At 43.4% G+C, this 24,519-nt stretch overlaps 5 protein-coding genes and 1 long non-coding RNA gene across 12 annotated transcripts; 3 read left to right on the plus strand and 3 right to left on the minus strand.

Moving 5' to 3' along the window:
* The first annotated feature begins 490 nt into the window (after positions 1–490).
* On the plus strand, positions 491–7,381 carry nat10 (N-acetyltransferase 10). Its single transcript, XM_011607566.2, has 29 exons — positions 491–631; positions 855–976; positions 1,101–1,192; positions 1,265–1,436; positions 1,609–1,731; positions 1,813–1,874; positions 1,955–2,069; positions 2,180–2,287; positions 2,367–2,500; positions 2,597–2,690; positions 2,759–2,857; positions 2,965–3,101; positions 3,417–3,541; positions 3,619–3,769; positions 3,932–4,028; positions 4,105–4,221; positions 4,365–4,466; positions 4,644–4,718; positions 4,800–4,916; positions 5,030–5,163; positions 5,250–5,298; positions 5,363–5,459; positions 5,527–5,631; positions 5,705–5,877; positions 6,096–6,215; positions 6,312–6,410; positions 6,485–6,558; positions 6,624–6,704; positions 6,775–7,381. The coding sequence occupies exons 2-29, from the start codon at positions 863–865 to the stop codon at positions 6,917–6,919; spliced, it is 3,111 nt and encodes a 1,036-aa protein (XP_011605868.2). The 5' UTR covers positions 491–631; positions 855–862; the 3' UTR covers positions 6,920–7,381.
* Positions 6,957–9,679, minus strand: mapda (N6-Methyl-AMP deaminase). Its single transcript, XM_003967524.3, has 10 exons — positions 9,266–9,679; positions 9,010–9,140; positions 8,748–8,808; positions 8,526–8,613; positions 8,361–8,442; positions 8,122–8,248; positions 7,927–8,007; positions 7,708–7,846; positions 7,536–7,636; positions 6,957–7,346 (listed from the first exon to the last, which is right to left on the minus strand). The coding sequence occupies exons 1-10, from the start codon at positions 9,308–9,310 to the stop codon at positions 7,155–7,157; spliced, it is 1,047 nt and encodes a 348-aa protein (XP_003967573.2). The 5' UTR covers positions 9,311–9,679; the 3' UTR covers positions 6,957–7,154.
* Positions 9,680–9,791: 112 nt separating this feature from the next.
* On the minus strand, positions 9,792–16,488 carry LOC101076125 (C-terminal Src kinase). 4 transcript variants are annotated; one of them, XM_011607565.2, is made up of 13 exons: positions 16,146–16,488; positions 13,603–13,687; positions 13,363–13,476; positions 13,159–13,271; positions 12,397–12,616; positions 11,843–11,936; positions 11,710–11,775; positions 11,512–11,611; positions 11,348–11,438; positions 11,194–11,267; positions 10,876–11,071; positions 10,708–10,794; positions 9,792–10,538 (listed from the first exon to the last, which is right to left on the minus strand). In XM_011607565.2, exons 2-13 carry the CDS (start codon positions 13,615–13,617, stop codon positions 10,353–10,355), a joined length of 1,356 nt encoding a protein of 451 aa, XP_011605867.2. In that variant the 5' UTR covers positions 13,618–13,687; positions 16,146–16,488; the 3' UTR covers positions 9,792–10,352. The 4 variants fall into 4 exon arrangements, with proteins under 4 accessions (XP_011605867.2, XP_003967724.3, XP_011605866.2 ...); XM_003967675.3 differs by having other exon boundaries at positions 13,549–13,687; XM_011607564.2 differs by lacking the exon at positions 16,146–16,488 and adding an exon at positions 14,873–16,108 and having other exon boundaries at positions 13,549–13,687.
* A 148-nt stretch (positions 16,489–16,636) lies between these two features.
* On the minus strand, positions 16,637–20,433 carry edc3 (enhancer of mRNA decapping 3 homolog (S. cerevisiae)). 3 transcript variants are annotated; one of them, XM_011607567.2, is made up of 7 exons: positions 20,261–20,433; positions 19,879–20,044; positions 19,594–19,808; positions 19,158–19,496; positions 18,923–19,076; positions 18,289–18,506; positions 16,637–18,200 (listed from the first exon to the last, which is right to left on the minus strand). In XM_011607567.2, exons 2-7 carry the CDS (start codon positions 20,040–20,042, stop codon positions 17,866–17,868), a joined length of 1,425 nt encoding a protein of 474 aa, XP_011605869.1. In that variant the 5' UTR covers positions 20,043–20,044; positions 20,261–20,433; the 3' UTR covers positions 16,637–17,865. The 3 variants fall into 3 exon arrangements, with proteins under 3 accessions (XP_011605869.1, XP_029697100.1, XP_003967574.1); XM_029841240.1 differs by having other exon boundaries at positions 19,879–20,072; XM_003967525.3 differs by having other exon boundaries at positions 20,226–20,433.
* A 182-nt stretch (positions 20,434–20,615) lies between these two features.
* Positions 20,616–21,521, plus strand: LOC115250953 (uncharacterized). 2 transcript variants are annotated; one of them, XR_003889470.1, is made up of 3 exons: positions 20,616–20,807; positions 21,130–21,397; positions 21,477–21,521. It is a non-coding gene; the product is annotated as an uncharacterized lncRNA (long non-coding RNA). The 2 variants fall into 2 exon arrangements; XR_003889471.1 differs by having other exon boundaries at positions 21,226–21,397.
* Positions 21,522–21,740: 219 nt separating this feature from the next.
* LOC105416951 (uncharacterized) lies at positions 21,741–24,511 on the plus strand. The gene is made up of 10 exons (XM_029841892.1): positions 21,741–21,880; positions 21,958–22,200; positions 22,330–22,393; positions 22,466–22,568; positions 22,724–22,757; positions 22,840–22,909; positions 23,034–23,091; positions 23,174–23,256; positions 23,964–24,030; positions 24,238–24,511. Exons 1-10 carry the CDS (start codon positions 21,849–21,851, stop codon positions 24,486–24,488), a joined length of 1,005 nt encoding a protein of 334 aa, XP_029697752.1. The 5' UTR covers positions 21,741–21,848; the 3' UTR covers positions 24,489–24,511.
* Positions 24,512–24,519: the final 8 nt, after the last annotated feature.

Below are 24,519 nucleotides of genomic sequence, written 5' to 3' on the forward strand. Positions count from 1 at the left end.
TCCTAATGCCCATGGATGTGTTCATTACAAATCTGCAGAGATTATATATTAAGTGATTAAACATTACCAAAGTAACAAATAGCTCCAACAAACACTATGTTGGATTCATGTGGACCGTTTACTTTTAAACGACTACTTCCTATCGTATCATAACCCATCATTTTGCGTTTGTTATAGCGCCGCCTAGTGGAATAAAGTTGATTAAATTGCTGGTATAAAACATGCACGCCCCTTTAGTTTTAATGGTCAATACAACATTGGACATAAACTAATTTAATCTAGGTATGACATTAAATGAATAATTTTATGGAGAAAAAAAATCCGAAAGTGATCTGCCATATTTGACAAAACTCAATATTTTGTACATCTGGTTGAGAATTTTTATTCTACACTTGCATTTTTGACAGAAAGAAGTTATGGAAATAAACGTGAAAAATACGGAAGATTTCTCACGTGATAGAGTGAGAGACCCACATGGGAGAGACCATGCACTGTCGCACAATTATGACGTCACACTCGGGGTCCTACATGAACTGCTGTCTCCACGTGAGAGTATCAACAGCATGATAGCTGACTTGTAGAACCGTATTTCGAATTTAGGGCGTTTTTATATACCTGGGGTATTATTAAGGTATGTCAATACACAAGACTGGTGTTCTGTATGTTCTGTCTTTGCAAATATTGCAGTTTAGTTGACAGTCCCCATATTTGTTTGGCTAGAAATTAGCTTCATTGCTTCTTCCTAATTGTTTGGCAGTATATGTTTTACTGCCACATTTTTGTCCCAGTCAAACTTTGGATAAACAGCTAACGTAGTTTCCAGTAGTAATTATATGTTTCTTTTTTGGTCGCAGTTTGGTCGATGGCAACAGTTCGAAAGAAGATAGACAACCGGATTCGTGTCCAGATAGAGAATGGAGTCGCTCTGCAGCACCGGACCCTGTTTGTGGTGGTTGGAGATCGTGGAAGAGATCAGGTAAAAATCTGATTTAGCTGTTTCACTTTGCCATCCTGGTTGCATGCATGCATCTAAACGTGTTGTCTTATCCTATCCATATCCCGTTTATTCTTTAAAGTAACTAGATGTATCTCTGATACAGGTGGTCATTCTCCATCACATGCTGTCAAAAGCCACAGTCAAAGCAAGACCTTCTGTACTTTGGTGCTACAAAAAAGAGCTAGGATTTAGCAGGCAAGTATAGATTATTAATTTAGAAAAAAAAAGGCTTGTGAATTTTTAAAAATTGTAATATGTATTTAACAGCAATCGGAAGAAGCGCATGAGGCAGCTGCAGAAGAAAATAAAAACGGGCACATTGAATCTGAATCAGGATGACCCATTTGAACTGTTCATTGCTGCGACCAGCATCCGATACTGTTACTACAATGAGACGCACAAGATCCTGGGAAATACCTTTGGCATGTGTGTCCTGCAAGTGAGTTTGTCGTACTTGGCTAAAGATCAGTGGTTCCAATTCTGACAATTCCTACTTATTCCATCTATTGTTTAAAAATCCTCCAAAAGTTTAGGAACCACAACTTATTTATTTACATTAATGTCATGTAACTAGTACGTTTAACTGTGGGCTTTTGTTGTCATTCACGCAGGATTTCGAAGCTCTCACTCCTAATTTATTAGCCAGAACTATTGAGACTGTAGAAGGAGGTGGGATAGTGGTATTACTGCTCAGAACAATGAATTCCCTCAAGCAGCTGTACACAATGACTATGGTGAGTATCAGTTGTTATTTGCTGCATATCAGACATCCAGTGTCAACAAAAGCTGGATCAATGTGGCTTATTTTCATTCAGGATGTGCATGCAAGGTACCGCACTGAGGCTCATCAGGATGTGGTGGGAAGATTCAACGAGAGGTGCATAGTTGGGCTTTTATTTAGTTTGACATGATAAAGATTTTTGGCAGAGCATTAATTATTCTGTTCACTCTTCTCAGATTCATTCTGTCACTTGCATCCTGCAAAAACTGTGTTGTCATTGACGACCAGCTCAACATCCTTCCAATTTCCAGCCACATGGCAGAAATCAAACCCGTCCCCCCAAAGACCCAGGTGACTAGAACATAATAAAAGCATCCATTCACTTCACAAAACATGACGTAGATCAGCATTTGCATTCTACCTTCTTCCTCAATTATCTCCGCTTATCTCCGCCACTTAAGGAGGACGGTTTGTCTCCACGAGAGCAGGAGCTGAAAGATCTAAAGGAGTCCCTTCAGGACACCCAGCCTGTGGGTGTATTAGTGGACTGTTGCAGGACCATGGACCAGGTCAGGACAACTTGCAGAGCAGCTTTATTTTGCATTAGAGTTCGGAATTCTAATTATAAAGGGTTGTATTTTTCTGTAGGCTAAAGGAGTGCTGAAGTTCATTGAAGCAATCTCAGAGAAGACTCTGCGGACCACTGTGGCGCTGACTGCTGCCAGAGGTCGAGGCAAATCAGCCGCCCTGGGGCTGGCTGTTGCTGGCGCCGTGGCGTTTGGGTGTGGTTGGCTTTTGTAACCTCACACAAATCCTCACTATTCATTTAAAATGCACACTTGGTTTTTTTTCTAAAGAATCCCTGAAATTCTTTCCAGCTATTCCAATATTTTTGTAACCTCACCGAGCCCAGACAACCTCCACACCATGTTTGAGTTCATCTTTAAAGGCTTCGATGCTCTGCAGTATCAGGTACTTCCTGCAGAATGCTGTAGCGGCAGCACGGTCTTTCATGTCCTCGTGTCCTTTCGCATTTGCAGGAGCATCTGGACTATGAAATTATCCAGTCTTTAAATCCAGAGTTCAACAAAGCTGTGGTGCGAGTGAACGTCTTCAAAGAGCATCGGCAGACAATCCAGGTAAATGAGACGGGACCCTTCTTCATGTCTCATAACTGTTGATAATTAGTAGAAGTGATGGTAACGCGTCTGCATTTCCTCTCGCCTCTATTTGACGTGTCCAACAGTACATCCATCCCGGTGATGCTGTGAAACTGGGCCAAGCTGAACTGCTGGTCATAGATGAGGCTGCCGCCATTCCTCTTCCTCTGGTTAAGAAACTGCTGGGGCCTTATTTGGTTTTTATGGCCTCTACCATCAATGGGTGAGCATGGAGCTGATTTATGTTGTTTCTTTGTAGTAAAGAATATTGTTAATGACCTGAATAGTCAAAGAAAGGTTGTAATTTAGAAGTGAGAAATTGGTGTGTTCGTGTATTGACATTGCTTTTTTTGGTTTATTTTATTATAACATGAATACTAAAACCCCTGAAAATGTTAATCCAAAAATAGATCTCCATGGTGACACTGTTAGCTTTTAAATTTGACTGAAATGTGACTTACATCGTCTAAATGTATGTTGGTGTATTGCTTCATTTTATTTTAGCTCAGTTTGAATTAGATTACTTCAAATTTCTCAGATATGAAGGAACTGGACGTTCACTTTCCCTGAAACTGATCCAGCAGCTGAGACAGCAGAGTGTAGAAAGCCAACAGAACACGACAGCAGAGAACAGAACCACCAACACTGCAAAACTGGCAGCAGGTAAATCATCTCTAAGGTGTTTACAGGGTGAGTATTCCTGCCACCTCTCTGACCGTTTTGGACTTTGCTGCTTACAGCTCGCAGTCTCCACGAAGTCTCCCTTCACGAGTCCATCCGCTACGCTCCGGCAGACCCTGTCGAAAAATGGCTGAATGATCTTCTCTGTTTGGACTGTCTGAACATACCCAGGCTTGTTTCTGGCTGCCCTCTTCCACAGACCTGTGATTTGTATCCTTCATATTCTAAACTAATGTTCATGTTGCTTCAACAGCAACAACAATCAAACTTAACGACAGCCAGCATCATTCATCATCGATAGTTTATGCTTTAGGGGTAAGAGATCCTGGGATGTATTTCCAGCTCTGATTGTCCTCAGCCAACACTTTCCAGGTATTACGTGAACAGAGACACTCTGTTCTGTTACCACAAAGCCTCCGAGGCCTTTCTCCAGAGACTGATGGCCCTCTATGTAGCGTCGCACTACAAGGTGCTTTTATTAGTCTGTACTGACACAAATCAAGACGCGGCACAGACTGCTGACTCAGTGCTTTCCCTGTTCCCAGAATTCACCAAACGACCTTCAGATGTTGTCTGACGCTCCAGCTCACCACCTCTTTTGCCTCCTGCCACCTGTTCCCCCAACACAGAACTCACTACCGGAGGTCCTTGCTGTTGTTCAGGTAAGGTGCACGTTTGAAACCTTATTAAAGATGGTGAGTAAAGAGGGACTGAGATTCAAAACATTTAAAACCAATTCTGACAGTAGGTCAACTTCCTGTTTTTAATTACATCCTCTTTTTTTTTTTTTAATTGTGCTTCTTAGGTTTGTCTGGAGGGAGAGATATCTCGGCAGTCCATCCTGAACAGTCTTTCCAGAGGAAAGAAGGCCTCCGGGGATCTCATTCCGTGGACGGTGTCAGAACAGGTTAAAAAAAAGTTATTAAAATTGTGCAGATACACACCACGTTGCTGTTTGTATTAAATGTGTCAAAGTCACACAAAGCAGGTATTTTAAAGATTCTGTTGTTACACCTGAATGTAAACTGGCTTAATAAACCCTCCACACACACACAAAGAATCACTGTCAACTTTTTCTCTTTAGTTCCAAGACGCCGAGTTTGCTGGCCTGTCTGGAGGCAGGATAGTGAGGATAGCTGTCAATCCTGATTACCAAGGGGTAAGAACCTGAAATGATCCACATCCTGTCAATCCAGCTTTTTGGAGGAATGCCCTGTGACCGATTTCCAACCTGTACCAGATGGGCTACGGCTCCAGAGCTCTCCAGCTGCTGCAGATGTACTACGAGGGGAAGTTTCCCACCATGGATGAAAGCACAGGCTTGAATCACAGCGAGATCACCTCAGTCAGCAGTGAGGTAATCCAGCCAAATTCGATATCTCACCTGAGCATTATGGGAAGGGCAAAGGTCAGATGAGGAAGATTCAATGAATATTTAGACAGAAGCTGCTGTGTTCTCTTGTGATGCAGGCTGTGAGCCTGTTGGAAGAGGTCGTCATCCCACGGAAGGAGCTCCCTCCTCTCCTTCTGAAGCTCAGTGAGAGGAGAGCAGAGCGACTGGACTACCTGGGAGTTTCATATGGCCTCACCACACAGCTGCTGAGGTTAGGATTTTCACTATGGAGACGACAAAGGGCTGATACATGATTTTGAATATCCTAAAATGTAAAATATGTTTGCATCTTTACAGGTTCTGGAAGAAAGCGGGTTATAGTCCAGTCTACTTAAGACAGACCCCTGTAAGTCTGATTCAGTAATAATTGTTCTTTAGTTGTCCCCTTGACTTATTTGGTGTGTATTTAGAATGACCTGACAGGAGAGCACTCCTGCGTGATGCTGAAGGAGCTGAATACAGACGAAGCTTCAGAACAGAGCCAGTGGCTGACGGCCTTCTGGAAAGGTGAAATCACATGATGACTCTACTGAACAGCCAGCATGGTTTCAACATGTTTTTTTTTTTCCTTCAGACTTCCGTCGACGCTTCCTGTCTCTGCTGTCCTACCAGTTCAGCAGTTTCCATCCGAGTCTGTCGCTGACCATCCTGCAGAATAAAAAGGCCAAGGAGACGCACAGTAAGAGTCTTCTGCTGAGTCATCTGAAAGGTTTTATGGTTGCCAAACTAAAACATGTCTTTGGCCCCCACAGCTCTCAGTAGCTCTGAACTGGCAGGACATTTCACCCCTTATGACCTGAAACGCCTGGAGTTGTATTCGAGGAGCATGGTGGACTATCACCTCATCATGGATCTGGTCCCAGTGGTAGCACGCATCTTTTTCCTCAAGCAGCTCGGTGACATGTCCCTCTCAGCTGCACAGTGTGTAAGTTTCCTCTTTCTTTCTTCTGATGTGAGTCTTTTATTTTTTTAGTTCTTTTTTTGGCAACAGCAGAGCATTAATTACTTTCACTGCCGAGTTGTCATTTCCCAAATGTGCCTTATAACCAACACTGACTAAATACTTCTAAATATTCTTCAGGATGTTGGTGGCCCCAACTCGCTGTCCTGTATTTTGATTGTTGTTTTTTTAATTATTTCTAGGCATTACTGCTGGGCATAGGATTACAGCATAAATCTGTGGAACAACTAGAGAAAGAAATTGAACTCCCGAGCTCACAACTAATGGGACTCTTTAACCGTCTGATCCGGAAATGTGTGCAGGCAAGTGTTGAACTTATAAAGTAAAGTAAAGCTGCTCTAATTCAGCCTTTTAATTCCATCAACGCTGTCATTTCTCAATACTCTGGATTTCATCAGGTTTTTACCAACATCCAAGAAAAAGCTATTGAGGCAGAGATGGTGGCTGCTAAAGAGGTTTCCATGGAGCCGACAATCAAAAGCCTTAATGAGGATCTGGTATGTTGATGGAGCCAAAGTAGTCATTTGTTCTGTTTTGTCAGACTTTAACTTGAAACATCTGTTTATTGTAGAAGGAAGCAGCCAAGGAGTTTGAGGAAAGACACAAGCAGGAAGTTGAGAAAGTCAAGGAAATGGACATGGAAGAGTGAGTATGAGGTTTGGAGAAGGTGGGCTTCTGTATCACAGTTGATATTAAAATCATATTTGTAGGTACAAAATTCGTGGAGATGATGAGGAATGGGAGTCGGTGCTGAAGAAAGCGGGGAGCACAGCTGTCGTCAGCATCAAGAGGTGCGTTGCTGTTAAAGGCAGCAGCCTTTACTGTTCTGCAAAGTTTTAACAGTGTCTTTACTTCCAACAGTGACAAGAAGAGAAAGTTGGATGGGAGGAATACAACAGCGAGTAATGGAACCCCCCCGCACGGGAAACTGAAGAAGAAAGAAATGCAACATGGCAAATTTAAGAAAAACAAGGACAAACATGGCAAATTTGGAAAGAAACCGTAAAAGGCTGCATTGATGGACGTGTGCACAAAGCAGCATCTTTTTTTTTTTTTAAATTGTGCAACCCAAATTCTACATTGTCAGAACAACTTATTTTTATGTTGACTAAACGAGTAAAGTGACAATGTATAAAGCAGAAACACTTTTATACTAAAATAGCTTCCCTTAGGTTTGTAAAAACGTTGCAGTTGTAAAACAATGTGAGGTATGTGACTGTGTTTAGGGTCAGAGGACCAGATCACTTCAACACCTGAGGCTTCAGGACGGCCCACTTCTGTCTCAGCTGCTGTTTAACACTGTCTTCGGCAAAGATGCAGTCTATGGCCTGCTGGGAGAGGTTCCACACGGACTCCCGGCTCAGACCGAAAGTAGAAGCTGCCAGCTGATATTCCTGAGACAGGTCTGTGCAGAAGACCCCTTTATCATCAGTCTGCAATGTAATAAAAAGAAACATCAGCCATGCAACCTTTTTCAGTTCTCTTTTTTACAACGTAATTCACACAGATTCAATATGTGGGTGATGAGATTAAATTGTTAAACATGGAGGGATCTGATGATTTTCACGATTTTATGAAGCACTAATGTGAATATTTGTTCGGCACAAAGAGAAGCAACTTACACAAATCACGCATGGATGTCCCAACTGGTACCAGTATTTGAAGTGATGCTTGGAGTAACATGGCACGGTTTGCCCTTTGACATTCGATGTCAGGCACAGCTCTAAGAACGACAAAGCTTGCATCTCATACGGACCAACTTCGAACAGAGAATCATAGGATCTCGGTTTTTACCCAGGGGGATGTGGTTCTTTAGCACTTTGTCAACAAGACTTTTGGATCCGCCGACTTCTGGATGCAAGAAGGTGCCGTGACCAATTCGATCCGGGGGAAGGTTCAGCAGCAGGTCTGTCTCATCCAGCTGGGAGGGGACCTGCAGCAGTTTTTGTTGTAATGTCAAAACCTTTACATGCATTCATACTGTGTGAATTAACTTCGAATGTTGAGTCTCACTTCTGAGAGATGCAATGAAAGCTTCAATCCGGAGTTCTTGGCTCTCTGTAGAGCAGGAAGTAGGTCTCTGCCGTGGCCAACCTGAAATTGAAAATTACTGAGTGAACTCCTAGATTTGTTATGAATTGATTCTAATTTTTATATCTAGTTTTTTGACTCTAAACTCTCCAAACGTAACATGTTTAACACACTGACCGTTGGATCTCCGCTGAGGTCGAGTCCAACCACTAAACCATCGGAGGACAGCATGAACTCCTCAGCCAGCTTCACCGTTTCCATGGCAACCTCAGTTCCATTCCTCCGATCAATAGCTACCAGAAACCTGAAATTTAATTAGACCGATGCACTCTGACTGGTGCAGCTATAATTTTAATCATAGTTAATTAGTAAATCATCCTGTTGCAGTTTGACATTTGAACACAAGCTCTGCTTACCTGACATCAATGTCTAATTCTTCATTTTTACACTGCTGAATGGCACTTAGGACTGTTTCAATATACCTCCTTTTTGTCAGTCCTAAGAAAGTGATGATTCTTTAAATATTAAGTCTTAATTATTTATCATTTAAATTTTACCTATTAAAATGTTCTGCTCCTTGCCTGTGTTTTTCTCCTCCCTTGGTGTACTTCTTAGTTCTAAATACTTGACACCATCCGCTGAAAACTCGGTAATTACGTCTTTGGCCACCTGAGGGGGAAAAAGAAAACTATTGTTAACTGCACAAGAGAATATAGAATAAAATATACTTTAACCCCCCGAGGAAGGAATGTGTTTGGGACTTTGGGCGCAGTAAATACAACACAGTTTTAAACAAGCCTCACCATCAGAATATCTTCCTCTGCGTCCACAAGTTGATGGATCACCTTGAAGACTTGGAAACACCTGTGAGAGTGCACGCCATGTTGAGTTAAGGCTGATAAATTAAGATTATCTGCCTCTATCGTTGCTTCGTGTTATTTGGGGTACATCTCACATTAAATAGAGGAGAATATTGAATAAACAAGGCGACACCTTGCATGTCATGCAATAAAAACACATCAATTTAAATTCTCGACCTTAAAAGAGTCTCAAAGTTATACGCACTCATCAAGCGTCCTCCGCTGGCCTTTGCCGATCGCAGTCATGTTCTGTTCAATGTTGAGATGTGGTTTTTGCTTCGAGAGTTTTTCGATGGTTTGATAACTAACGGAGCCGTTAAGGTGAGCATGAAGCTCCTGGTGACAGTCAACACGTCGCCGTTAGCAATAATCTTACACTTTTCATCTAATAAACATTCAAAGTCTCCATTCAAAACCCCCGCACCAGGCGTGCTCATGCATCACGTTTTTTTTAGACTTACCACTTTAGGCAGCCGCCTATAAAATACACCTTCCTCACCATCCATTTCGAGGGCAACGCAACCTGCGCTGATCTCGTATGAGCTCCTAAACGCCTGTCTGTCACATACCGCTGACAACCCAACTGTTTTCAGGCTACATTTTCCTGTTGCACTGCCCTGTGCAACATGGAAACACGCCCCCACATCGAAAGGGTTCCGCTACTCGAGATTCTTTTTTCTTTTCCAAGTTAAATTTGAACACATTTTTAGGCCTATACTTGGTTAAACAACCATGTAAAACCTGTGGATGAAGGGAAAAAATAAATATGAACATTGGAAATCAGATGTTATACTTACAAAGCAGATGTGAGACTTTAAAATCTAATTCTTGCCAAGTTATAAAAAAAGAATAAAAGCAGATTGTTACACATGCATGTTACATCCTATTTTCTGTGATCTAATCGAAAATTTGGCAAAATAATTGCAACCATTTCTTAACTTTATCAATAACTAGGTAATATGGTGAGATAAAATGATAAACCAGTTCTATGTTCATTAAGCATTTTATTAACTGTTTCATGGAATGATCTCTCCCTCACTGAACCGGGCACCATAAAAATCAGTAGTAAAGGTGACATTTTTGGATCCCTGATAGATTTAGAGGTAAAAAGTTAAAATAACTTCCAAAAATACACCAATTACCATTAGTCATATTAATAAAATAATTAAACATTCATATAAAACAGTACCAAAAAAAACAAAAAAAACTACATAACCAGGTTGGGCTCTTTTCATTTTTAATTGGCCACAGTGAACTCAGTCAGCGAGGTCATACATTAACGTTTAGATGTTTATAAAAGAAAATAATGCCAATATTATATAACCAAGTACACATGATATACAACACAAAAATAAGTCAATACTGCATTCTGAGGAAAGTCTCTACAAGACAGTTAATAATTCACTCTTCACAAGTGAGTCAGTGAAACAGTCAATAACGGCGACCTGAACAACTGGAAGTGACGGATGTTTCTCATAAATAGAAATGGGAAGGCGGCAGTCCAAACAACGGGACGGTTGACGTTCTGGATCTTCTCTTTTCGGGGTATCAGTGTTTCCTAGGCCTGCCTTGGATGATATGTTGGATCCACTCTTTCAACATCTGGAAGCTCGGTCGAGCAGCAGGATCAAGATTCCAGCACTGCTTCATGATGTTGTACACCACCTCAGGACAGCCATCGGGACAATCCATCTTGTACCCCTTTTCCACCCGAGGTACAACTTCTTTTAAAGGCTAAAACCAAAGACAGAAGAAATACTTGTTCTTGAGCCATGAACAATTATTCATTTTAGTTTTTTTGAATAGTTACATTTTTTCCGACCCTATATTATCAAGTGTGTAATCAGCTCCTCTACCAAAGGTGAGCATACAAATATTCTTTATAAAAGTTAACCACACTTACAATTCTGGGGTAAGGCACCCGGCCAAAAGAGTAAATCTCCCAAAGCAAAATTCCGTAGCTCCAGACGTCTGATTTGGTGGAAAAGTTCTGGGAATTGAAGGCAGAGAGGATAAATTTACCAATGTGATATAAGCAGCCCTCACCCCTCAACACCGCAGCAGTCCTCACCTTTTCTCTGAGGGCCTCCGGTGCCGTCCACTTCACAGGCAGCTTTGCTGTATCCTGAGAGGAAGACACTTCCTTGGTCAGACCGAAGTCACTGACTTTGGCAACGTTGTCATCAGACACCAGAACATTTCGGGCGGCCAGGTCCCGATGGATGAAGTTATTGGCCTCCAGGTATGCCATGGCCTCGCAGACATCTCTGACAACATGGAAGGAACCAAAGATGGTTTCAATGTTGTAAAAAGTGGTCAGGAATTAACAGGCTGCAGGGTTTGACCCACTTATGATCAATAACTACAGCATAAATGATCGGATACGTACAGTGCAAAATGCAGAAGAGCATCCCCTCCGAGTACTGTCCTACCTCTGGAGCGCAGGTAGTCCACCAAGCAGCCCTGAAAATCATCCAATAATCATGTGACGCCTTTATTAACCGGGCTGCACATATTGATTACCGGTATTGATCAGCACCTACCTTGGCCATGTACTCGGTAACTATATACAAGCTGCTGTTCTCCTCCACTATCACTCCAAGCAGCTGGACCAGGTTATCATGTCGTAGTTTTCTGTAGCGGACGAGGACCACACAGTTGTGTCATTCCTTTGTTTGCAACGTAACAAGTAGAACATCGTGCTTACGTCATGACAGAAGCCTCGGCAATAAAGGCCTGAGCTGTAGCGTCGTTTTTGATGCACTTCACAGCAACCTTTGTCCCTCTGTAATCCCCAGCCATGACATCTGGAACCACAACCAAGAGTGACCTTATTATCATCACTGTCACCGAGAAAAAGAGAACATTCTCTAAGCAAAATGATTACAAATGTGAAGTTACTCACCTCCGAACTCTCCTTTTCCAATAACCTGCTGAAGCTTAAGGTCCTTCATGTTCATTGACCAGCCACCTGTTGACCACAGTATTATCATGTTTATGGTTATTATTACACGCACGGGTGCTAAACTAAGACTTACTTCTTGAAAACTCATCCTGAGCAGCCACGGTCCCCTCCTCCAGCTTTGGCTTTATTAGTCTAGTGCACAGTCCATCTGCATCTTTGGTGTAGTGCTAGAAGCAAATGAGCCACATTTTAAAAAGAAGGAAGTGCCTTAGACACGGAAACGAAAATAAACACTTTGGAGTTTGCTGTTTTGTTTCCTGGAAAAAGGACCTCTAAACTATGCTGATCATTCAATTCTAACCAGCATTTCAATAAATTGTGAGTAGAAGTGTGTAGTTGCACTGTTTCCATTGACCAACAGAGGGCTGTGCAGTCAAACCGGACACATACGGTATAAAAACACAATGAGGTCTTCTCTTTAAACGCACCGTAACGACACTCGACATTCTCCTTGCACTTCCTCTTTGATACTTCCTGATCATTATTTGTTCCAGGAACTCTGCGTGCTTACACACAGATGTGAAACACAAACCTAAAAACTGCACGCAGTGATGCTGGATGAAGAAATAAAAGCACATAAACTTGGAATGACTCATTTTATTTAAAATATGAGCAATAATGTCATACCTCCACCAGCTGCATGAGGTTATCAAAGAACATCTCTTCGTCAATTGTGAGCTTGCCGTTGTGGTAGATGATGCGGTAGTGCTCCACCTTTCCTTCGCAGCTGACACACAGCGTGTAGTCGCCGGGAAAGTTGGTGCTCTCACGCACCAAGAACAGGCCTGTTTCAGGAGGGTGGAGCAGATGCTCCGCCCGATCCCGCGTTATCTTTCCATGGAACCATCTGGAAGGAGAAGAACCGGAATTCAGAGGCAACACACAGACTTGGAATTCTGCATTTAAAATGGGTGTAAAGGATCTTTCTCCACAGACACCAAAGACAGCCAGTATTTATTATTTGCAAAGCCTTTTCAAAAATTATGCTAAAGCTAATTTTGCTTCTGCAAAAACCAGTTCAGGACCTTTTTACAAAGAACGATGAATTAAAAAAAACACAAACACCAGCTTTAGGATCAAGACTGCAAATGTATTCTGATAAAAGGCCCTGCACATGTGCACACCTACGCGCACACTGGAGTCCGTTGCAGATGAAGCGGGGGGGGGATTTTTTTGAGGTTACAGTAATCAGACATAGAAGAAAAACAACAGGAAGCTGCTCAGAAGTGAAAAAAGACATGTGCAAGGTAATTATAGCACAGCCCTGTTCCACCTCCAGGTTCCATTGACTGGCACTGTCAACAGACAGCCCATTCTTGGCTGCTGTGAAAAATGGAATATTAGCTTGGGACATCAGAGGTAAATACAGCAGATATTCCGGGTACTTACGGCATCAGACTCAGCTTGCCTCCAGATCTGACGCCTTCTCGTTTCTGGACGTAGTTAACGGGAATGGTTCCCTCGCAGCCTGCAGCATTTTTCGCTTTGTACCAATTTGGGTCCTGAATTGAGGAATTTGACATCAATATTTCCACAAACTGTTGTAGATGGAATATATATATAAAAAAAACCTCCACGATCACGAAGCATTACCTTTGTAACAACAATAATAGTCAACACGTCTCCTTTTTTAAAGGGCAGGTCGTGCTCTGATGTGCCCTTGAAGTTGTATCTGGCTACACACTCTGTGCCCTGTGGCCATGGAGCCTTCGGGAAGACGGACAGAACACCGATTAGTAGGAATATTTTCAAGACCTTACTCATCAGACATGTATTGACCTGTGATCTGTGAGCTTTGCATGAACGTTTGCACTCCGCAGGCGTTTCACAGACCTGGACATCAGTCATGGCGGCGTGTTTCAGTCCTCTCACCGGAGCCGTACTCTAACTGAAATCATCAGAGCTGGCAAACGCGCACCTGCAGGAGATGCAAAACCAAGCAGAGTTTCAATATTCACTTTATCCCAAACAGGAAGACAGTGAATGTGCGGTTTTGCAGTGCAGAGGCCATGCAAATTTACAGTAAGCTAACGCAGCTTTTATCAGAATGAGCCGTGTCGGGTCAGCCAGTGTCAGTAAAAATAACTCGGTCACAAAAAAAAAAGCAGAAGTTACACCTCTTATTTCTTTAAAAAAAGAAATGGCAAACTTTCACAAGTGGAACTGAATGTTTCCGTGACGTACAATCCTAAGAACGCGCACATGAATTCAGCGTAATTATGAGATAGTCTCAGCAACTTGTGAAACTCTCGGCTAATTTAAAGCATGAGCAACACCCCCTCCCCGCTCTTCCCCACAATCCTCACATCCTTGTTTGCCTTTATTAGTTCCCATGGAGAAGCAGCTCAGGGTCAGAGCTCAGGGGGAGATCTGCTGCTTTACATGAGGCCACATCCTCTAAGGCGTCCATCCTGTACCACAGGCCCGATACAGTATGTTTCAGTGTGTGTGTGTTTAAAAATCACCCCTTTTATTTCACCCATTTATATAAATAACCAGCCTCCAAATCTGATGCTATATGACGCTCTCATGAGTCCCAGAGAGGAAGTGACAGATGTTCTCCCCTACAGAGCTCAGCAGCTGCCTTTTTGTTTCAGGGGACCAAACTAACTGAGGAGTTTCCCATGGCCCCTCGACCGAGGAAGGAAAGGATACCCCCACCTCATCTCTTTTACACATCAGACTCCTGACTCAATGGAGAGGCAGGAAAGGAGTATCCAGCATGTGTAGGCCCAATACAGAACATGGCTCACTCATTCTAGCCAAAAACCAACCATGACCGCCACCGTTAGTAGTGATCGGGTCCTAGTTCCAATACAATCACAATACTACAGTTGGACAACAGCTCTTTGTCTGCTGAGTCCTCTCTAGAGGGAGTTATTGACTTCAAACCGGGTGCAGATTTTTAAAGGATATCCATCAGAACCAAATCTTTGACTCTTGTCTATCAGAGTGCGAAGAAGGCCAACGAGCGGCAGCGACAGGCTGGGACACAGCTCCCGGTCATCTCACGGCGCTACGCTGGCGTTTCCAGAGAGCTTGACATGGAGCCATTTGTAGATGCAGACAAGACCGTCATTGTGAGTCATTTCCACCGACCAACCTCTTATTAAAGTCCGTCGTTATCAGTCTGCTCAGATATGGAGGTGTCATGTCGCGGCGCCACAAGAATCCCATTGTCCCAATCTAACCAGTTAATTAGCGCCAAGCATTGTTCGCATACGAGTCGAGCTTCGGTCTGAACGGCACAAGTCAGCAGCAGGCTGATGGCATGAAGCAAGACAGGACAGGAATGCAGAAATGGCTTCTCTGGCCACTCCTTCTTCATCTCTCTGCAAACATCTGGGGTAAAAATGCAGATTAGTTATCACAGAAACTCCACTTCCTTTGAAAGCAGATGCAGAACTAGCAGCTTAAGTGTTTGTGCATCACGCCACCAGCCTAAACTTAAAAGTTTAAATGATCCATTATTAACTTAAAATGCAGGAATTGGTGTGAAAACTGCATCAGGCAGCGACAGGCCTCCTGCTATGACTCGTGAAAGGGAGGAACCTGCAGATGTTCCCAACACAACAGCACATTTAATGAATCTTCCTTCCCGCCATGAGATCCTGTGGTAAAATCGTGTCAGCTGCTTGTGTCACCCTCCAGAATGTTCACACAGCAGAAATGTAGTCGGTTAAAGCTGAACCAGAAAAGGGATTTCGACCCGCTTTGTGCACCACCACTGCTGGGAGTAGGAGCAGGCGTTCTACCCCTGATGACAGCCTAGAGGTTTCACTGAGGACCTGACTGGGGCCACCACCCAGCATCTGTGGGCTGCAGCAGCGAGCAGCCTGCAGAGCAACCTGTTGGCGCCTCAGCAGTGGCCAGGCACTTCCGTGCTGCTCTGCTGATGCAGCCTTGCTCGCACTGCTGTGGTTTGACAGCTTCTCCTCGTGTTTGCTCCAACACCTTCATCCCTCCCTGCAGTTCTGTCGCGCAAGACCATTAAAATTCGGCCCCTGGTTTGGCAGCACGCCCCTGAAACAAACTCCTGCACACGCACTTTCACCTCGATAGGTTTCCCATTATTGAGTAAGTCACATTTCTGCACAAGCACAGACAGGAACGTCAGAAAGAGTTCTGGGGGGGAAGAGCTCGCAGCTCAAATGCCCTCAATAATCAGAGGAAGCCGCCGAAGTTTGGAGTTGGATATCAGGCCGAGTTGGTGTTAATGTTCAGGCTGAACTACCACTTTCATAACGAGATGTTCCTGTGCGTTCTGGCTGTATCATCACTGAAGTGCACAAACTGCGGGCCTGCACGGTTTATTTAGCAATTTATTCATCACTGTGGGCTGCAGTTAAAGAAGGAACAAGCAAACCAAATCCTACCTGTCTGCAGGAAGAGGAGCTTCGCGACGAGAGCAGGTGACCCCTCACAGTCCGATTGCTTTCATCAGATCTGCTGCAGGAAGGCTAATTGATTAGTTATCAAAAAATGGGGGAACTGAAATCTGGCTCAGGTGAACCGAAATCTGAGCAGTCAAAGAAAGAGCAAAGCCCCAACCACCTCAATAAATCCAGCCGCGGATGTCCAGAGAAAAGTCCAAAGTTACGTTTTCTAACGAACTGCGTCCGCGACACGTTGAAAGTATTAAATCTGAAGAAAAGGAGCAAGAGGAAGGGACAACTTTGAATAAAACTTGAGCCAACTTCTCGCTCTCTACACGCCTTTTCTCTGTCAGAAGCGTTCAAGTTTTTGCCCCACCTCGAATTTGCAGCGCACATGCGCAAGAATTGGTAAACTATTCGGGCTATAAATGGGTCTGGCCGGGTTTTCAGCCAGGATCAATGCTCACAAATAAGAGTCCACAACCGCAAAATCAATGGCGATCGTTGTTTATTATTGCTGTTGACACGACACAACAGGGCTGCTGAGCATCCGCACAAAAGCCACGTGAAACTTTTTTTTTTTTTTTTAAATGCGCGTGTGTAAAAAATAAACTGTGCGTCAGAATTCCACCAATCATTCACGTTAAAGGTCGGACCACCTTGTGGTTTTGTGTTAAGGGTTCCGTAAAGAAATAACTCGACTCTGACTACGGAAGTGACATTCGGTCCACAGAATAAGGAAGAGCCGCCGCCACGAGCGATCGGCGCCTCCTGGTGGCCACGGGGCGCAGCTGCACCCGAAGGCACGTTCAGGGACCCTCGTGTTTCCAGCCAGACTTGTCTCAACAGATGAGGCAAAACATCACGTAGAAGGAATGTTGTTAGGAAAAAAATAAAACAACTTTAGTAACCCTCATTGAGAAACATTTCAAAGGGCTGCAATCTTCCGAGAACAAACAAAAGATATTACTTTGTTCTGAGCATGTGGCAGAGATTCCAACCAATAGATAGAAAACACAAAAGAGCAGCGGGTTCCATGGTCAAAATCACTGGTCATGACAGATAACCAATAAACACTTCCCCATAAAAGAAAGGGTGGGCCAGAGTCTGATCGTCCTGCACATCTGAGAACTGATCCAAATCAGTGCGACAACACCTGTAGAGTCAATCCCAAAATTTGAAATCAAAATGTTTAGTACTTCTGGAGGTTAAGCTTCAGTTTAATCCATTGTAGAGCTTGTGATTGCAAGTGAAGAGAAATGGGTGGCTACGTTTAAAACCGTTAATTCAGACAACCGGATTAGACGGAGCGTTCTAAACACCAACAAAAACAGCACTGACGAATGGAAGCAACACCACCCAAATTTGGATTCGGTTGATAAATCTCAATGAAGGTAATGTTGAATTCTTTGGAATGAAGTTATGGCAACATTTAGATCTTTTCCATATTGTCCAGGATTGCCCTTTATGCCTTTTTATCTTCACCAAACTGAGAACTGTGTGGGTTAAAGGTCGACAGTTGACCTTTAGCTTTCACTGCGAGTGTAATATGCAAATCCAAGGGTGTGGACACAGGTCTTAAGTAATACTGTATGTTCTCGAAAAGTCCTGTCTGCATGTTGGCGGGTGAACAATAATGGGCTGTAATGTGAAACCGAAGGGAATACAACAGAACCGCAGTGAAGGGGAGACCAAAGGCGCGTGCCGCTCATTCGTGCCACTACGCAGAGTGCAGGGGGATGACAAATTTGCACCCAAAAGGAGAGTGGTACTTGATTCCTACTTCCTGGAACACCTGGCGAGGGATGCCGATGTCGCACAGGTAAACTCTGCCAGCCCCCTCTGCCAGTGCAAGGGGGAGGCAAAGGGAGAGGGACCACTTGGCCTCGACTGCTTGGCGTTGTCCACTTGCAGGGGGGTCTAAGCTCAGCACCGGGGCTCTGTTCTGGTTAGCCCAGTCTGCAGCCGCGCGGTACCAGGGCTGATCCATCAGGAATGTGTTCTCATGGCAGTCCAGGCAGTTAATGATTAGGTCAACCGGGGTGTCGGGAAGATCTGCGAAGGTGAAGAGGAGGGTTGAAAAATCTCAAAGAGCATCACGAGAGCAGCGTGAGGATGCGATTCGGTAGCGAAACACTGTCACCTTTGACGCTCGACACCTGTTTGCCGCCCGTTTTGCTGAACAGCGTGAGCTCGTTGGTGACAGAGTCGAGCATCTTGACGAAATTGGGGAGGAAGAGGATGACTTCAACTTCGTGATTGGCCAAGTGCCGACCGCAGCTGATGCCTTGGGCTCCCTGAACATGGGGGCCGCACAGCAATGCAACTGTGGGGTGCTGGTGTAGATTTTTGGGGGTAAATCTGAGAACATATTAGAGTAAAAAGAAATCTTAAGACAGAAATTATACACGCAACAAGTTAACCTATTGCAATTAAATTCCTTTAATGTAATTAATTAGTTTTAACCTTATTAGTATCCGTCATATTCAAGATTCCAAAAACTTTATCGTCACAGTAACAGAGCCACAAAGACACAACAACACATTGACACGTGCTTAATTGCCTTGGTTTTTAAAGCAAATAAAAAGTCATAACTCTGCTTTAAATGTGTGTTTTACGTCTGTGGTGTTTATGTTTTGGCCCGTCACTGTGGGACGGACAATAAAGTTGTTTGAAACTCATTCCAAGACAGTTCAGACCCATCACAGATTGTATCAAATGCAAAACATCGGCCGATCCGACCTAAAACTCAAACCTTACATCCGGTAATAACTCACCTGTTGGGACCACCCAGCAACGTAAGTGCCATCTGACTGGCGCAGACTCCAGTCATCTCGAGTCTTCGCTCCAGAGAGAGGCCATGGCGCTCGGCAGCGGACAGCAGACGCTTGTGTAGCTCGTAGGTTATGCTGGGTACGACGAGCCCAGAATCTACATAGAAAGGACACGAGTGTGTTTAAAACAAGGTCGAGCGCAAGGGCGTTTTGTGTCGCGACAGGATGACGCACTTACCTGTGCAGTACTCTTTGGCGCCGTGTTGCGGTACTGTAATCTGTCTGTACACAATAGGTTTGACCTCCAGGATGTTCTCGTCGTGGCGATACCGCGAGGGCGTCTGCTCCTGGGGCGTCCCGCGTGACCTCGCGCCGTTGCGTCGCTCGGATGTGTCGATTTCTGAAAAAACTGCCGCTTTGTCAAAGAGAGCCAAGTTGCCCTCAAAGTCAAAGTCTGTCTCCAGACCCTCGTCCATGCCGTCTCCAAAGCACTCATCATCTCTGTGCTTCATCTGCCCATTCTTCACACCATTCTTTTTTGGTGTTGCTTGATTTGCCCCTCTGCTACTGGATGACCCTAGTTGGGACAAAAACACACATTCAACATGTGGAAATTTTTTATTTGTAACCTAATTATAGCCATTTCTTAATCGTTTATACTTTGCTACGCTTACAGGAGTTGTGTCTTCGACGGAATCCTTTGGACTGGCCCGGAACCTCCAGGTGACGTTCTCCATAGCTTTTGGAGCAGTGCTGAGGAGAGTTCACGTTCTCCATAGACCTGGGGTCACCTTTGGGGACTGCAACTGGGGCACTACCAACATGAGCAGGTGCAGAAGTGCTGCCATTTCTGATATCCAAAATCTTAAGTTCTTTAATGTCCATCGCACTGGGGACGAGAGGAACCGGATTAACATCAGGAAGGCACTGAAACACAAACTGTTTTGAATGGGTTTTACCTGAATGTGACCTCAGGGACGGGGCACTTGATTCCATTATGGAATGGATGTCTTAGGGAGATTGTTTGACTGGACTGGTCCACAAAAGCCACCTCTCCTTGATAGACTCCCAGTGTTGGCCCACAGTTAATAGACACCAAACTACCCAACCAATCCGAAGCCATGACTGCAACCAGGAAAGCACCAAATGTTCACTTCAACGCAAAACAAATTAAATCAGGAAATGTAAAATTAATAAATAATAGTCATTTGAACGTCGCTGCCGGGCATTACAAATGCTTCATATTGTGAGAGCAGCTGGGCTAAATGACAAATGCCCCCTCGGTTTATTAACAAAGTTAGCTTACCGTCTAGTGCTAAATCCAAAACGTGAAAGCTGTACCTGATCAAGGACTCTGGGTCAACGTTCTGCCTTTGGACGATCAATACGAATCGATCTCTTGAAGGCAAAAATAAACGGGCTTGTGATTATTTTAGCTTCTTTTAAATAGTTAATTTTTACTTTGGAGAATGGGCAAAGCTACTAACGCTCCTAGCTGCCGGAAACACGTCATGAGACTTCCGTTTTAAACCTCTCTTCAAAATAAAAGCCACGGCGAATGAATAAAAATATCACGTGCCTTTTTGATAAATCAGTGGAGTCTCATCTGCCTTTAGATGTATAGATATGACGATAAAAGGTCTGACATTATTAGAAATGAACGTTCATTTTATTGAATGTTATAGTGACTGGCTGCAGTTGGTGAAATACCTGACATCACAACAATTGAACATGATGACATCACATGGAGACCACCTCAGAGGTGTTTGCACGTGGCCACGCCCTCACGCTCTCCTTGTAGACATACTGCAGGTTACCCTGGATACTCCAGTGACTCAATGGCTTGCAGTCAAACTGACAACCGACCTGCAAACGCTCCCGCTGCAAGGTACAGCACGATCCATCTGATGTTTTGGATGTTTCTAGTTGGCTAAAGTTTAAAAAAAAAAAACTTTACAAGATATCTGGATGTAAATATGGAAGATTCTCGATTATAAAGATGAAAGTCATCCACTGTTGATACTAGTTAGTAGTGACCAAGCAACAACTGAGCTAAAGCACAAAGCTGAGCAACTGCAACAACAGCTTGAATGCTGAAATACAATCACAGAAAGTCATTTAATCTTTTTTTTTTATGTTAATCATTGTTTTTTGCTTTAGTGAGTTAGCTAGAGCTTTGATCAGATTATCGCCCACTTTGTTCTCTACAGAATCCAGTCTGCTTGGGACCAAATTTGCCCAGTATAAATGAGTGGACCAAAAACCTGTTTCATAAATGTCATTGTAACAATGTCTCAAACATCTAGAGATTTCCTGAACAAAGTGCACAAAGAGAGGAATAAATCTGTCTCAGCGATACAGTGATTGCTGGTAAATCAGAAAACCATGAACCAGAGGTTTCACCGCACCGGCCAGTATTGCACTGAATTGCGAGAGCAGCTGAATGAAGCCAACAACAAGATCAGCCGCACTTTCCTGGTCTGTCTTTTCTTTTCACATCATGAATGTTTTGGGGTTTTTTTTTTACAATTCCGATAACTGTTGGTCCTGTCTTCAGGAAAAGGCCATCTTATCTACCCAAGTGCTGAAGCTGGAGAAAGAACTAAAAAAACTGAAGGGGGAAATGTCAGACAGAGAAAACCAGGTATCACAAACTTTAATTAAAACTCATCTGATATCAGATAAGATGTCAGCTGTTTTGGGGAAGTGCCTTAAGAGATTTAAATCTGGAGTAGAATCTATCTCCAATTTATGTCCCTCACCTAAATCAGGGCGTTCTTTTTTCCTATTTTTCTTTATTTTGACCTGAGGAAATATAACAAGGGAGAATGTCACTAGCTTGATCACAGATCTGGAAGCAGAAAGCTCCAAACTCCTCCGAGAAAAAGAGGAACTTCATAAGGAAAATGAAGCCCAACGGGAGAAACTGATGAAAATGAGTGAAAACTGCTCCCAACTCAGGTGAGTGAGGGGGAAACTGACAAAAATGTGTCAACTAGGACAATGTCTTAAACTTATTAGACCCTCAAACATTTCAGCAGGAAGTCTGTGGAATTAGAAAAGGTACAACGGCAGGATCAGTGCCTGCTTTTGGAAGTCCGTGAAAAGGCAGAGAAGCTACAACTGCAGCAGGAACATCGTCAAAAACAAGACGCTGTTAGATTTCAGATGATGGAAGATGGGAAATCTGTCTCAAAATACAGGGCTGAAAAATGGCAACGCGTTGAACTCACCCCGCAGCTCCCACAGGAGGAGCTGGAGGAGCTCACAACGAAGAACAGGTTAGATAACTCTCAAAACACCCAAGCTGAAGCTGGGTGAGATTAAAATGAAAAAGATAGCAGCCCAGAGAGAGAAGTGAGTCAAGAGGATCAATAATCTATTTTTTACCACATCTGTTTTTTTCCCAGAGAAGTAATTGAGAAAATGCTGCAGCTCAAAGCCAGTATGGAGGCAGCCTTAACTAGAATAAAGGTAACACAAGTAACGAGAAGTTGGGCATGGAATGATGTGTTATTTAGTCTAATTATTTCATAATATTTACAGAGCGACTCCGAGGTACTGTTATTAGAGCTGGACAAACATCACCTGGAGCTGCAGAAGTGCAGGAAGCAGAAACAACTGCAGGCTGGTGAAGAAGGGAAACACAGTGGGTTAATTATAAGATAGAATTATACTTTTACGATTATACTTTTACATTTTGTCTTACCCACTGTCCTAAAATAATTCCTCTCCAAAGAGCGAATGATTTTACACTCTCAAACCAGCAGGGGGCGTTAAACTGCTGTGACCATGTATCCACAGGTGGACAGGCTCAGGACACGGAGACCATGACAAAGTGAGTGGATTTCCGAAACACATCATTCAACAGTCAAAATTAAATTCGGTGACGTCTCTCTCACGCACTCTCTGTTCATCAGCTTATCCCAATCTTCTTTGTCGTTCGAGCCACAATCAGCCTGTCGCATCTGCCAAAATAAACCCCCTCAGGTAACAAGTCCTGCTCTGGGGCTCCAGGTGCAGCTCTGCTCATGTGATGGGGCGCGTGTGTGAGCATTAACAAACATGTCTCTTCTCATTCTACTCCCTGATTCCATCAACACTGCTGAAAAAGGCCTCTGACACCGACCGAGTCAGTGTCTCCATCCACTCGCTGAGGGAGCAGCTCGAGGGTGAGGAGGCTTTCCAATAAAAGGACCTTCTACCATGCTCCCCCCACTGATTCAACTTTAATACTGCTTTTTTTTCTCCCAGAGAGCACGAAGAGGGAAAACCAACAGCGGCAGGAAAAAATACTGGCAATAAAGAAACTTCACATCCTGGAGCGGCGTTACCTGGTAACGGCCATAAAAACACCTCCAACAGAGGATTTATGTGGTAGTAACTTATATTTTTGGAAAAAATATCCTCAACCAAACCAAAAAAAATCAGGGGAAAAAAAAAACTCATGAAAAAACTCATCATACATGAGTTGTATGAGTAATCATCATAAAAACATCAGCTCTAAAAAAAAAGAATTATAATTTTGGGACTGTTTAGGATATATTTCATAAATTACCCATAAGCATCTGCAATACATGCAGACTAGTTGAATTAATGGCGTCAAATGTGGCACCCAGATTATCAATGCACAATTATTTAAGAAAATAAATAATATAAATACTTAGACTTAAATACTTGTACTTAAATACTTATTATTAAATACTTATTATTATTATTATTTGTGCCCACAGTAGAAATCTCAGCCGTGGCTTTAATGAGTGAACATATAGCATATGGGAAGGGGGGGGCACCGCCATAATCACTTGAACTGTATGTGAAATGCAGTTCAACTACAATCTCACATATGACTCTTTCTACTCTGTGAGTAATCGGATTTGAGGCTGAGGAGTGAACCGCTCGACTGGAAAACATCTGACTGCACCATTAGAGAGGAGCTGACTCGACTAATCCTGCGATTTAATGAAGCGGGAGAAATATTCTGTAGCGATGCAATAGACATTGTTAGGAACAAGGGCTAGAAATCCATGCTTTTCTCTGACAGATGCCAGCCATGTCTGCAGAAACGTGTGGCCTGAAGGCAACAAATGGGACTGAACCATGCGAAAATGGTTAGTGGATATATGCCGTGATCAACTGTGATCTGTTTATACTGGGACTTGATTGATCCCTATATTTTCCATATCATTTTAAGGACACAACAAGCAAGTACTGTATTTATAGGTAGCTGAGCGCTTTTATTTCCACATGGTCCTACATTGGTGTGAAAACTCGAAATGTCTGGCATTTTAAAATGTGTCATTATTTCCTGTTTTCAGACAGATTAAGAATTATTCAGCCAATCCAGGATTGTCCCTCAGTGACAGAAGATCAACCAGATGAGTGTAACAACGTTCCAAACCCTCCTAGCTGTTCAGATCAACCTGACCCGCAGCAGAAAGACACCCCCTCCCACTTTCCAGATGGATTATTCCGGGCTGAGCTTGTGCATGTTTGTAGCTCTGAGGAGCGTGAAGAAGAGGACCTGAGGACAACAAACAAACTGTCACGTTTGAAAATATTGGGGTGAAATCCCCTACCTTAATTTATGAGGTACCACA

Source organism: Takifugu rubripes, chromosome 9, assembly GCF_901000725.2.
Source record: "Takifugu rubripes chromosome 9, fTakRub1.2, whole genome shotgun sequence".
NCBI classification, from domain to species: domain Eukaryota; kingdom Metazoa; phylum Chordata; class Actinopteri; order Tetraodontiformes; family Tetraodontidae; genus Takifugu; species Takifugu rubripes.